Source organism: Rhipicephalus microplus, chromosome 9 (assembly GCF_043290135.1).
Source record: "Rhipicephalus microplus isolate Deutch F79 chromosome 9, USDA_Rmic, whole genome shotgun sequence".
Lineage (NCBI taxonomy): Eukaryota > Metazoa > Arthropoda > Arachnida > Ixodida > Ixodidae > Rhipicephalus > Rhipicephalus microplus.
Window position 1 is genome coordinate 31,607,382 of NC_134708.1, and position 14,810 is coordinate 31,622,191.

Here is a 14,810-nt window from a genome sequence, read left to right on the forward strand (position 1 = left end):
AATCTTGATAAGTGTAATAATAGGATGTCATTAGTGATGTTGCAATTAGTGCAATTATTATAAATGAGCACGCAGACTGGCTGCCTACAGCCGAACCAAGCCAAGCCAGGGTACTCACCGAAATGTGGGCATGTATTCAAAATGTGCACGTCATCAGGTCACAACCCACAAAATGTGGTTATTTCAAGTTATCTATGCTGGGAAGTCAACATAGTTTTTTTCATAATCCCATTTTGAGTCACGAGTGTGGAAATCTTTGCTCTGCTGTAATGAGTATTATGTCAGATTTCACAATATTAATTATGTTGCTGCTGTTAAAAACACTTTAATAAAATGTGTAGCAAGTGAAGTTTGAAGTTTACTTCGTTTTATCTAATAATTCTATTGATGTAGTACAACAAAACAGTATCAGTTGTGATACAATTATTCAGTGAAGTGTCATACTGTTTAGGCTTACAGTGCACCTGTCATTACCGTTGCAGGTATTCAACAAACTCCTCTCGCTCGCAAGTTCTGCAGCTCAGCAGAAAGTCACTTCCAACATGTGGCACAACATGCTCCTATCAACTAACAGCGTGAGTACTCACCTTTGCGTGGCACGTTCGGTTATGGTCTTTTGTGTTTGTTTTTATTTTGTGGCTACATTTATTACATTTTAGGTTGAAACAGCTGAAGGTAATGGTAACAGTAGTACCTTAAAGGCACGCCAAAGAGAAAAACTATTTCTTGTGTATCAGTTAATTGCAATTTCACAGTTCCCAAAACACCGCTCTTACCTCTAGACTACACTTGGTAATTGAGAAAAACGCACAAAAAGAGAATTAGGGCAAAGATGCCACCTTGACATTCCAACACCACACGCCGTGGCGTCACAGATTTTGACGGTGCCTACTGAGTCCTCTGTAGTTTGTAACCAGTAAAAATGAAGTACGTATGTTGTCATCTGCAGGTGCCGTATACCTAACATAGAAATTCTCAGCAAATTTCATTGAGCCCATGTCGCGGAAATACAAAAGATACATTGTGAAATTTGTTACGTCGTGCGCAGAGATTTCGGGGCGAAATTTAACACGGTTACTACAACCTTGATTTTCTCCGCTAACAATGAACATATAATAGGGAAACTTGCGACATCGGAGTTTTCAGAATACAGTTTATCGATCTAGACCAAGTCATTGCTTCATGACTCTCCCTCTAAACATCAAACTGAAAGCTTCCAAGATGTTCAGTTTATGTCGGTTAAGTTTATTTTTTATATATACCACACAACCATTAATTACCCATCATAAGAGCAGTGAAATTTTTATCGGCTGGCCAACTAAATAAAATTCATTCAGTAAATGTTACAGAGCAGTATTGCATCTTTAAATATAATACTCTCTCAAGATCGTCAGTATTTTCAAAAACCGAGAAAGGAGAAAAAGAGAAGAAAAAATAATTGGCACATCATTAGCAGTCAGGATGCGATGACTGTGCAGTGTAATTTGTTTACTTTTAAAGTTAGAAGGGATCTGAGGTCTACAAATATAGCTTACAATGCTATGAGTGCATTGGTTTCGCTGTATTATTATCTTGCACTTCTGTTGTGTTGTTATGTTTGCAGCGTGTGATGTTTTTCTTTCTTTCTTTTTTTGACTAGCAAGAATAATGGGTTCATTTTCTTACATCAGCATGTTGCCTTGTTATGTTTGCAGTTCCAGAAGGCAATATTCATAGTGACTGGAAAGGATATCAAGACCTTCTTGGAGCAGTGGGTGTATCCTTTGTTAAAAATCAATGTCGCTCATGTGCAGCACAATTTAAGCATGCTTCAATTTACCCAACGTTTAGATGCAGTTGCAGAGGCAAGTAGGCAGGCAGCATAACGCTGTCAGATGCAGTTGGCTTTTGGTTGTTCGTGCTTGGATAATTATAACTTCACATCTACTCACTCGCAAATGAATCTCAAGTGTCTGGTTGACCCACTACATTGTCGACTTATTTGAAGCGCCTTTTGTGCATGCAGCCGAACTTCATTACAAGTCAGATTTGACGTGAGAAAATGGCTGTTATATATAAAGATTCAATATGGACATATATTTTTAGCTCTGGGTCAATGGCAAGAGTTTGTGTCACCTAGATTCTGTATATTCATATTTAATTTGTCAAGGCTTGACTTTACTGTGATGTTTTAAGCAGCATCTCTGTTCTGTTTCTAAATGGAGAACTGATTGTTGTTAGCGCATACGTACTGTCAGACATTTTCATAAAAAAAAAAAAGCACCTCCCTGCCTTTCTTTTCCCTCTATTTTCCTTTCTTCCTTCATAAAAAAAGCAGGTATGTTTTGAATACCTTGTAATGCAGGTCACGTCTTTGTGCTGCAGGTATTGCGCCACAACTTCTTTGATATAGCTGGCTCCTAAGGGATTCATTGCTTTTAACAGCCATCATTTCACTGTCAAGGTGATTGTTGTAGGAACATTCAACTATGCATAGGTCCAGTCGGTTTGACTTGACTTCGCTGTCGGACACAGACGCCAAGGTGGTCACGCCAAGTTTCATGGCACGTTCGTCTTCAACCGGAAGCGCAACACCGTGGAGCTCGAAATAAAGCAGACCGACACGCAGTCACTAGGCATCAAGAAATATGTGGTAAGAGATGGGTCTTCCACATGCATAGTGTTGCAAGCTATACTTAGGGACAACATTGATTGGCAGTATTAGAAATGCTAAATATACAGCGCTTATACACATTCGCTCCCATGCGAAGTAGCCTAGCATGGTGTGCATTTGGCGCTACTGTCAAAAGAGGGACCAAATCAGCTGCGTGCAATCAGTGTTGCATATCAACCAGTATTTAAGGTACAGGTAGAAGGCTTGACTTTTTCATGCACTCTATGCAAAGTGGCCACGTATAAAGCAAAAAAAACACTGATATCTCACTGGTGTGTGCTGTTTTTGGTCTCAAAAATCTGCATCTAGAAAAGGAGGTAGCATTTTTTATATGGCACACAGAAAATATGGATGGAATAGTGGAACTACTTTCTTTAGCGGAAGGATATGCATGACTTGGCTGTGTAGCCTTCCCTTCAGTGTCAGGAAAAGTTGTCCACGAACGAGTGTAGGCTTTTGTGCATAAGACATACAAAAACTTTTTAATGCAAAGGATCTTGTGAAAAGCTAACAGGGACTGCATTGGTTCTTGTTGGTCTGGTCAGCGTCAAAAAAAAAAACAGTTTACTAGCCAGAAATATATAAAAGAAAAATATCTCTTGTAATGTAATGTAGGGTGAATAATTGTTGATGACTCTTGTAATGAACTGTTGTTGATGAATGTGCATAATTAAAATGAAATATGCACTGAAAGACGAGAAGTGTGCGAATTTCAATGAAGCCTACTGTGTGAAGCCTACCATATTTACTTAGGCACACAGTTACATAAATCAATTCTGTTAGTGTGGTTTTTGGGTTAGTCATCAAGAACTAATTCAGGCATCAATAACTAAGCTAAGGCATACGGGAATAAATGTGAGACGCAATTGCCGCTGATGGGCCAAGTATGACGTCCCTGACTTGTTTCTAGAATTTGCAGTTGCACTCAAACGTCGTTATAAGAAAGTCGCGTTGTACAAGAAAATAAGTTCATAATATCCAAAAATTCATTATAAAGGTTATTCCCAACACTGTATCTATTAAAAGACTATTTCTCATTTTCTTCTCTAAAATTTATATCTTGTTATATCGAGGTTTGAGTGTACGTCTAGTACTGCAGCATGCAAAAGCATGGCCTTCGAGATCTGTTTTCTTTGCTCTGATGAGCCACGCCCGAAGGATGCAACATATACGTGACCTTGTCACTGTCAAATATTTGGAGCTCAGTAACGTTTTTTTCACGGATCTGAAAAAGTACCTTCTTTAGCATATTGTAGTCTTAGCACTGTGTCTAAGTTCAGTCTTACTTAAAGCACAAAAATTTCACGAAGAAAGTGGACTCTTTTAAAGACACTTTATTCTTGTTTCTTTCCTGCCTTTCTGCACTCACAACTCTGTCGACAGTTGTTCAACATAGATAAGGGATGCAGAACAGGCTAGTACTGTCCAGTATTGCTTATTTATTTTTATAAGTGAAGTGAGAATATTAAAAAAATGTTTAGCTTAAAACCAAATGGTGTCCTATTTTAATTGCTCTTCCTACTAAATGGCTACTATCCATAAAAAGGAACACTTTTCTGGAAGCTTGAAATAAATTGAAACTGTCAACTGCCCCAAAACAAAGGCAAAATTGGTGTAAGGGTGCAAAATATTTCATCACGTTGAGGGTGGTGTGAACATAAAATGTCTATTTTCTCTTAGTGCAGCACGCTACAGTGCCCAAGAAGCCATAGTTTACTGGCTACGCAGTGTTTGTTAGAACTCTATAAGTGATTCTGTGATGAAGATGCTGTTTATTTGTTCCTGATGCTCTTTTACTTGTTTTAATACTAAATTTAGTATGCGAACAGGACTTTGTACTAGCCATTAAAAACGCCATTCAGTGCTTGAAGACTACTCAGAAGTATTTCCTGCGATTCGATTTCCAACTGGTACACACTATACAATTCGTATTGCATTTGTTGTTGATCCCCCTGCTTCTGGTGATGCTTAGGCCTCTAGGTTTTTCCTCGTAGTTATGTTCCAGCTAGCTTAGTCACAATCTGTGTTGTAACAAATTATTGCTCGCACGCACCTGCTACGTGTCTCATTACGCCTTGCAGGGCCCACTAACCATTACCATCCAAGAGTTGGATGGCACGTTCAAGCACAACCTTCAGATTGAAGAGAACGCCACCAAGCACGACATCACCTGCCACTCGAAGAGCAGGAGGTCGGTGCCTGCACATCTCAGATACTAGAGGCAAATTAACGTAACATCGCAGAAGCAGTAAGACAGTATGGAGTACGTGTTTTGGGTATAGAATGTTGAAATTCTTTGCTGGGGGGTTCCGTTTGACCTATTTGAGAGTATTGATGCCTTAGCATGAGAAGCTTAATTAAAGAAAGCATTATGAAAGTGTTACGGTAGTGTTACAAAATTGTTGCAATAGTGGTATGAAAGTATGGGAATGGTGTCAGTCAATTGTCAGTCTACAGTAGCAGTTCTTCCTTACTCATAAAACAAAAAATAAAAAACAAAGAAAAGTTAAGAAGGACTAGAATGACAAATAAAATATATCAAAAAGTTAAAAACAATGTTAAAAAAATTACACTCCGGTATACTCACGGAGAAGCCTAATACTGCAGCAATTGTGCAATAGGTGTGTGCATTAACGGGATTAATATGACGTGTACACATGTTGCCATTAAGGGCAGCTCGTCAACAAACGCTTTACTGAAATGCAGTAACAATGCCTGCACATGCGTATTAGCTACAATTTGTGTCATCGCGACATTGTCTAGAATCACTCATCCTTCGAAATACTGACAAGATGCATAAGAGAATAGATGGCAGTCATTATCCCAGTTATTTGGTGTCACATTGCTGGATACCTACTTGAAGCCACTTCGTTGCATATTCAGGAGTGTCTAAAATATTTCAGGGATGGCCTTCTTTCATTCAGTTTCTTGTGAACAGAGTTTCTGTATGAGCACCTAAATGTCAATCTTGTTGTTTGATGGTCAGTAACAAGATTAGGAATCAATCTGCTGTAATAACCATTATATGAAACTATCAATCAAATCATTTCTAAATATTCAAGTTCTGTATCCAGCTTCATGTCTACCATGTTTGTCCATGAGCCCTCGTCATGCCCTATGTGCTCATTTTGTTCCCTACAGGAACAAGAAGAAGAAGATTCCTTTATGCACGGGTGAAGAGGTGGACATGGATCTCTCTGCAATGGAGTGAGTCATTTAGAACCTTGATGCGACCACGGGCGTTGGGTGTTTGCACGCATTTGCAGCGCATGACGTCCGTAAAGGTCCCATACACTCTAACCTCATCATAACAAGATTGCATGTTACATGAAAAGAAATTTGTTATATCCGGAAATTCATTATAAAATATATTCATAACACTGTATTTATTGAAAGGCTTTTCTTCATTTAATTCATTATTACGAATCTTTCGTTATATCTTGGTTTGTTATATTATGGTTTGAGTGTAAATCAACACTGAAAGCCCATGTTAATTCTAGACAGTGGTGGGCAACATTCCTCAAAGTCATTCACTCTTTTAGATGGCCATTAGGAAGCAAAGGTAATGTTGGCCTACAGTAATCTTGCATTTAAAACATTCCTAATTACATTTGTCAAACAATGGCGGCAGTTCCAGAAGTTCTGTTTGAATAGACAGTTGCACACACACACATGCACACACAAAGAATGCAGTAATTGTGGAATTCGCAGAGCATTAAAAAGATTTCACTTCCCCTTGTATATTTGTGACGACATTGACCAAATGTATTGAGCTGCTAAGATTTAATTTTCCTGTAGTCATACTTACACATGGCAGTCATCACCTTAAAAGCTCCATGATTATTGTGTTGGTACAAAAATGTGGCACGCAGCATGTTTTAAAAACTTTTCCATACCCTGCAATGAATAAATTAGCACTGGCATGAATTAAATTTTTTTCTGTGCATTTCCTGCTTCTTATGCAGTAAAATTGCAATGTGATGCAATATGAAAAGGCATCATAATTGAATGTGGAATAAATAGATACCTCATAGCTCTTTACGTATTATGGCTGACTAGAATATATGTACAAAGCAACACTTCAGCACACTAACTTCCTGGCAATGAGACATTCATTGTCCCATGATAAAAACACTGTACAGGGGTCGCAAAGTTGCAGCTCAGCAGGAAGTGTTATGCATTCCCCGGCATAACGTTAGAGCCCCTCCCCTTCTCTTTTTCACTTCATACCTGAAGGCCGACATGGTGTTTTGACCTCAAACGCGGTTGGACAGGAACGATGAGAGATCACTTCCTGTCGGCATTGCAACCTATGTTTTTGAATTGCAAACTTTGGACATGCGCGCTGCTGATCAACGTGATTTCTACTTCAGTTCAGTACGCTTTTTTCAGTTTGCCGAATTTTTTCTTTTCATTCGCAAAACCTGTTCCTCTTACCTTTGATTTGTTGGGCGAAACTCCCCGTGTTGGTTTCGTGCAACTTTTCCCTCTATCGAAACTCTACATCATTGCTTAGTGAAGAGTTCACTAGCCAGCCCTCGGGCTTATTGAGAAAACACATGTGTACTGCGAATGGCAGACGTTCCTGTGAACACCTCAGTCAAATCTTGCAGTCGTGCCTGGCAGACGGGGTTTACAAGTGGAGCGCGAAGGAAGTAACCTTTTTCTAAGTTGCCCACTTTTGTTAAAGAGGTCTGTGCTTACCCCCTGTGAGCTCCTAGCCCCTGATGTTTGATGTCGAACAGCAGATAGCTTGTAATTGGCAAATATTGGACATAATTAAGCACAGCGTTTGGATCGGTTGTACTTCTTGCCCTGGGGTGCCACAACGCTTCATAGTCGGCTAACGCAGGATCTGAAACAGGAAACGGCGATTATGTTTCATCGCGCGTATTGACATACTTCTTTACCCCGTGTCATCCCTTCGTGCTTAGCCTCCATCGCACTCTTTGGAACACCTTTCAAGGGCACAACGACCCCTGTATCGTTCCTGACAGATTTTCATAAATTTTTGTGGTAATAAATTCATGAGGCAAGAAAAACTCCCACACTGAGGCCATTCAATGCTACCATAAAATCTTACGCAAGCTCCCCGTTTGCCTTTTTGGGAGACTTGAAATATGCTTCGATAAACCGCTGCTGCAGAATCCTGCAGCAGCGGTTCCGAGGAGCTCAATGTATTAGAGTCCTTATGTGCACAATTTTCTGATACTTTTACAGTTGTGGGGCCAATGGGGTTGCATTCTGAGTCATCGCAAATTGTCGGAACATTTGAAAAACGTTCCCTCCCCCGCCTTTTTGTAACACATAAAATTTCACGTGAGGATTTCCTTTGGTTCAGTAAGGCCTTAAATGCATGTGCACAGTGATGCATTCTGTTGAAAGCACTTCTTGGCAGCTATTCTACCACCATCTTGAATTATCTTTCTGGACCGAGCAAGGGCCCCTCTCCAAATCTTGTCCAATTATCTCCACTGTAAAGCAAAGAAGGGAGGCTTGCTTGAGATTTTACGGTACGTTTGGAGAAGTGATTCAGAACCTGTTTAAGCTCAAAGCAGAGTATGTAGAGCTATGCAAAATTAAAAAAAAGAAAAATGTTGCATGTCTTTACAGTGCTGACTCGCCTGTGCTGTGGATTCGCATCGACCCAGACATGCTGCTTCTGCGGCAGGTGGTATTCATCCAGCCCGACTACCAGTGGCAATACCAGCTGCGCTACGAGCGGGACGTTACATCTCAAATTGAGGTCGGTTTGCTTTAGTAGATGGGCTACGGCAGTCCAGCATGCATAGTGCCGTTCAGTACACTTCGAAGGCTCTAAACTTTACCTATGAGATTTGGCAGCGTTACTAACAACCTCATATTACATATGTCAATGTAGTAATGTGTGTGCTTGGGGGTTAAATTTATACCATCAATGCCGGCAGTTCAGGAACATTTGTGGTGTGAAGAATGAAAAAAAAAAAAAGCAGTACTGATGTCTGGTTGTGAGGCAACGTTCTCGCTCACATAACAGAAACAGTAGAACCCCTTAAGAGACACTGATGTAAGAGACAGTTGGGTATAAGAGGCATCACGGTGCCTGCATCAAAATATGGGTTGGCCAGAAAATGAGAATGTGGTACCCTCCGTACAAGGGACGTGGAACGGCTGACCAGAGCGTGTCTCTTATAAAGGGGTTTAGCTGTACGTATGTTTAATCAACTTTTCTTGAAAACGATCAAACATCAGTTGTTGCGTGTGCGTGAAGAAATGTTTATTTCCAAAAATGATACCTACCTTTAAGAAGTCGAGTGCACTCTACGAATTTTCACAGCATAATACGGTACCTCAGTTTCGTGCATTGTTTTTATGCTGATGAGTTGATTCAATTCTGCTGATTTTGTGGATTTAACTAACTGCAATTACATCCAACATGCAGATGTTTTTAGTAATTCAGTGTTTGTTACATGCATGCAATTATTATGAACTAATACTGTCAGGAAAATGCTATATTCACATGAACATATTCACTATTTGTTGTCACAAAGTTGCATGGAACACACAAGTAGCTTTGTTATGCCCTATACCTGTTATGTGTTATGTCCTAAACATATTGTAGCACCTGTTACACTGTAACAGCATTGAAATAACTTCTTATTTGCCTGATTATGTACATATTCACAATATTGAGGTTTACTACATTTTACTTGTAGCTTGTTCATATACACAAATATTTTTTATAGATCATAGCTAGTCCATGGCTAGGGATTCGAATGCCCTTTCTACAAGGTTTTGTACAATGCTCACAGATTTTATTGCGATATCGTGTTTTTAGTATAATGGCTGCTATGAGCAATCACTCGTGATAACCACATCATGTCGCTGGAAATGTGGCTGCTAAAGGTAATGCTGTTCTTGACTTAAGTGTTCAAGTCACAAACTGTAGACACGGGACGCTAAAGTATGTGCACAACTTAGCCCTAAATTTTAGTGTTTTAGTCTGTGAGTACTGTACAATGATGTCTTTATACTATATGTATTATAGATTCATGATTTTGAATGTACTCATTTGTTCTGTATGCCCTCAAACTCAGGCAATTGAAGCGTTGAGCCAGTTTCCCACCCCTCAAACCCGACTCGCACTGACGGACACCATCGAGAACGAGCACTGCTTCTACAGAGTCCGATGCGCCGCTGCCTTCTGCCTGCGCCAGGTGAGGTCACCTGCTTTGCAGGTATGTCGTGGGAAATATGAAAAAGAACACTGAATTCGTGCTCAAGCAACAATTATTTGTAATAGGCTCATATGAATCTGACGGCTTTGTTTGCAAAAGGTGTATCTCCACATGAACATCTAGTGCTAGAAACGCTTGCTTTGCAGATCTGTTCAATTGCCATGGCCTTATGAATGTAATCTTAGCGTTCGTTTTCATATTGTTCATGACTGTACTTCATTTCGTAGGGTCTGGTGCATTCAAAGGATGCTTAAAAATCTCCTTCTTTCACTCAAAGATGCAAATGGGCATTTATTGTACCTTGTACATAGTGAGCCAGCTGGCCTAGTTGCGCAGGGAATATGGGATGGGTACGTGGCACTCCTATCAAAATGTTTTGTATACCATTATTATAATATTGTTTGACCCCTGTATAGTTTCATACAAAGCTCTTAATTTGGATAACAGTTACATGCAGAGCATACAATATTACTGGAACGTGCATGTTTGCACACACTAGCTTTCCTGAGGAAAATTGTTGATCACGTTCTATTGAACCTGTCAACTCCTGCACTCGTGGTGTAATGTTTACAGTTCTCGGTTTCTGTGCTAAAGGCACTGGGTTCGATTCCTGTTATATTTGCAACCACGATTTTTTTATGCAGTCCTATTTTTTTTAATGTCGTATTGCATCTCCTGTTCTTGTTTTTTATTATGTGTATTTTCATGTTTCTTTTTACATAAAGGAACACTGTTATTGCATGCACAGAAGTATCAAACGATTTTTCCCCGCTTTTTGTTTGTGATGACACTTACCATATTTACACGATTGTAGGTCAACCCATATTGCCCGAATTTGAAGTCCAAGTTTGGGGCGTTGACCTAGAATCGAAAACAAGTTTCGGTTGTAAGATCTTTTACTTTGCCACCTTTTACTTTGTTTACCTCAGAGACATCGTAAATATTTTTTTAATATAAAATGTGCTTGTGCTCCTCACCCCCCCCCCCCCTTTCTTTTTGCCTTGCGATTTCAGGAAGTCTGACCAACATTTGAATTGGCTTATAATTGCATAACTATGGTATATACTTTGGGCATTGAAGGGGAGCTTCATTAAAATCAGGGTGGAGGGGTAGAGTTAGATGTTTCAGCGTCACAAGCTTCTTTGGCGCATGTTCTGAACAGGTGGCTAACAACATGGTGGCGACGTGGGCGGGGCCACCAGCGATGATGACCATCTTCAGGAAGATGTTTGGGTCGCACTCGTGCCCACACATCATTAGGCAGAACAACTTCTCAAACTTCCAACACTACTTTCTGCAGAAGGTATGATTTCTGCTGTTCTACTATTCACTAAAAAAAAAAAATGGGGTGCATTCTTTAGATGTTATCACGTTCCCCAAAAATGAGAATTCAAAAAAGATTGCTGGAGTAGAATTTATTGCTCACAAGCGAAGCCGAATAATGGCGGAATAATGGCGGTTGTGGCCGCCATCTTACCAGGGGCACGATAAACTGTCGGTGTTTGGCGATTCGAATGGAGCATTTTCCCCGCACACCCAAAGAGTTCATTGTGGCATCTTTTTCGGGTCAGATAGTGCTCAAAGTGCGTCTTTGTGTTATTAGCTTTCTTTAGTAAGCCTCGAATTCGAGGCAAATTTTATTGGAGGGTAAATCACCGATACTCGTCTCTATGTGTTATATCAATGAGAAGAACTGTCTTTTAATTTATAATTAACGTGGTGTTCACACTGACAGATCAAGGCCACTTGATTTCTAAGTGGGCACCGCCAGGAAAGAGCATGTTTTTGATATCTTTGGTGGGCAAAAGCTGACTTCACTTATAGTGGCAAGGCATTGCGGGTGCTTCCACTCCGGCAATATTTTTTTATCCTCCTTGTTGCCAAACAGTAATCATAATCTGTCTTGCATTCGTTTGCTTTCTGTAATGGAGCACATTTTGTAATTCCAGAACTTTCAGACTTGGAGCTCTTTGTAATGTAGGCACAAATTGTAAGACACTTCACCTCACAGGTCGTAATGCTGTTAAAGGAAACACCAGATGTCAGAATTTACCTACCTGAAGCTTTCCTATACGCTGTTTCCGATAGAGGGAATTGCCTCGTTTGAGCTAAACAGATTATTGCCTGGTACTATTAGGAGATGGCATTTGTGTGGGTGCTAATCTAGAACCATACCGTTGTAATGGTTTTGTTTAACTTGAATTTTTTTCTTACCCTTCAGCATGCCAAAATGGGAATCTTAGAGACAGTGACATGAAAGGTGTCATTGTCATCTACCTACTGAGTGGATACCCTCAGTAGTGCCATCTTAGCAAGTACCCATGGTTTGGAAGAATGAGAACTGAAGTGTATCGCTATGAAATATGTATACTGCATCAGCTGCTGGAGGGCTGTTATAATGAAGGCTGTGATTCTCGTTGGTGCCATTGTCCCAGTTGCACCCTTCATAATTAGCATCACAGCGAAGGGGCAGTGTGAACTGAAACTGGTATGACTTTCTACCGAGAGTGCTACATAAGCCTTGAGTTGAGGGTGTGAAATCAGCTCATAATGACGGGTGTGAATTTCATTGGAACCATTGTCACTAGTGACAAGCTTCATCATTAGCATTGCTGCCAATGACCTCCGCTGAAGGTTAAAGAGAATGGAAACTAAAATGGATAGCTACTCATCTGATTTTGAACTGTGAGGGTGGTGTAAAGTCACCTGTCCGGATGAAGGGTCCTTAGTATCAATGTGTCTCGTGACATCTTTTGTGATTGGTATCAGATTCAATAGCCAATGACATGGGACAAGAACATTATAAGTGTATTCATTTATTTATTTACTTACGATACCAACAGCACCTTTTGGCATTACAGTTGGGGGAGAAAAATACAAACGTAGCCAACGAAAACTTCCTACAAATAAAAAATGGATCTCTACAAAACATACTACACAAGCTGTGCAGTGAACCTGGTTCTGCAATCTCAAAAAGCACTTTCATCAAGTCTCTACTGTGTGACAGTATTTAATTTTTACCCGCACAAGTTACTAGAGGGCAACATTCTTTTCTTATAGGCAATACCTGTGGCCATGGCTGGCCTACGAACCATCCACGGCATTTGTCCACCAGAGGTCATGAAGTTCCTGTTCGACCTTTTCAAGTACAATGAAAACAGCAAGAACAAGGTGAGTCAGTGCAGCAGTGAAATCGGTAGTAATTGAAATTTTTGCTGTCACCTTGCTGCTGTGTACTTTATTGCTTGCATTGTCTGGGTAATTCTTAATGGACGAAGTTGATGCCGAGCATTCGTAGTAGTAGTACTGTATCTTTTTTACCCAGAAAACTACGCACTTTTCTTTTGCACTTAGGGTAGAAGACCATACTACGCACTAGAGGAAAGGGGATAATTGTAGATAGGTGTGGAATTCACCTTACAATGAAGTTAGTATGAAGTGTACAATGAAGCGTACGATAAAGCGTACAATACGTAGAGTACTATAAAAATATGATGCTTCTTCTTATCATCATGTCTTAACAGTTGTAGGAAGCGATTGTAAGCCGTGTAGATCAGCTTACTGCGTGATGTGTATCCGCTTTTGAGCGGCCATTTGCATTTTCGGTTTCACCAGTTTTCCGACAACTACTATCGGACAGCTCTCATCGAAGCCCTCGGCGAGACTGTCACGCCGGTCGTGTCTGTCCTGGCCCACGTGGGGTAAGGCCTCGTGATTGTCAACTCAGCTTACCTGGGTGATCGCTAGTTCTTGTGAGTAACTCTCGGGTGGCCCGCTTTTTCCTTTGCAGCCAGCCTATCACCGTCGAGTCGCTGTCGGCAGACACCAAGCTCATCCTAGAGGAAATCACCCGCTGCCTCAACCTCGAGAAGCTCTTGCCTTGCTACAAGTATACGATAACTGTAGGGTGAGTCAGGGCTGTACCTATAAATATTTGTCGGGGGGTGTTCGTGTGTAAAATGGCTAGCTTTGGCAAATGGTGATCAATGCAAAGGCAGTAAATACTTTAGTATCACTCGAAAATGTGACAGCAAATACCTTTGTGGGGGTGTCATAACCCCTCAACTCCCCCACTTATGGCCCTGGGGTGAGTTCAATGCCTTTTAGTCTTTCAAGCTAAACTAAGTTGTCGTTTCAGCTACGAAAAGTGATTATAACACATTTACTGCAGCGCCTCTTTCTACGTTCTTGACTCGCACACAAGGTGACCCAGTGGTGAGGCATTTGCCGATTATGTGTGTGCGCCATGACCAACAAGTTGAGTCAAGAAGAGCAGCTTGGGCTTGTTGGTACCTAATGTAAGTGTACACTAGTGTACACTTTGACAGGCAAAAAAACACAAGTGTGAACTATCAGCAAGTTTACTTCAAACAGCATAGAACATACCGGTATGTTTTTCTCTGCTATTTCAGATAAACATTTGTTGATAATGCTTGTGTCATCCTGTTTACTCTGTCCATGTCAGAGCATGCGCACTGACTGGGTCAGCCACAGGGCCGCAGCTGTTCGGTGAATGAGTTGAAAAGAGAAGGCACGGCTTGGAAAGAGGGTGACCTTTAATGAGCCAAATGTCCCTTAATAAAAAGCGTCTCACTTGCATTGCAGTGCAGATGATCTTTTGTCATAGCCTAACTGCTTACATAATCTAAAAATGATGTTTTGGGGACCTTCTATGAATCGGGAAAGCCAAACGACCAAACCTCTATTAGGTTGCGCCCCACCAAAGTGAGTGTGAGGGTGCCTCAAGTGCTCAGGAAAACTGTAAATACTGTAGAGAAGCCACCGAACGGCTCCCTCTTCGACCCCGGAGTAATTGTAGAGAAGCCGCCGAACACTGAAATGGGTCGAACTCTCACGTGCTTTCTAGTGGGTCTGCCCAATAAAGAACGCCGCTCGCGCGGAGAGTCCGTGCTTGGCTGTTACTGTCGCCATTGTGTAGA

The 14,810-nt window shown here is 40.8% G+C and overlaps 1 protein-coding gene across 3 annotated transcripts in view; it reads left to right on the top strand.

Moving 5' to 3' along the window:
• Taf2 (TATA-box binding protein associated factor 2) overlaps positions 1-14,810 on the top strand; it is a 51,278-nt gene that overhangs the window by 12,114 nt on the left and 24,354 nt on the right. For all 3 annotated transcript variants that reach the window (XM_075873421.1, XM_075873419.1, XM_075873420.1), the window contains exons 14-24: positions 483-575; positions 1,695-1,756; positions 2,515-2,632; positions 4,735-4,844; positions 5,795-5,860; positions 8,267-8,399; positions 9,730-9,849; positions 11,033-11,173; positions 12,931-13,041; positions 13,486-13,571; positions 13,661-13,777. In XM_075873421.1, the coding sequence (XP_075729536.1) occupies positions 483-575; positions 1,695-1,756; positions 2,515-2,632; positions 4,735-4,844; positions 5,795-5,860; positions 8,267-8,399; positions 9,730-9,849; positions 11,033-11,173; positions 12,931-13,041; positions 13,486-13,571; positions 13,661-13,777 (1,157 nt within the window). The remainder of the gene's footprint in view (positions 1-482; positions 576-1,694; positions 1,757-2,514; positions 2,633-4,734; positions 4,845-5,794; positions 5,861-8,266; positions 8,400-9,729; positions 9,850-11,032; positions 11,174-12,930; positions 13,042-13,485; positions 13,572-13,660; positions 13,778-14,810) is intronic.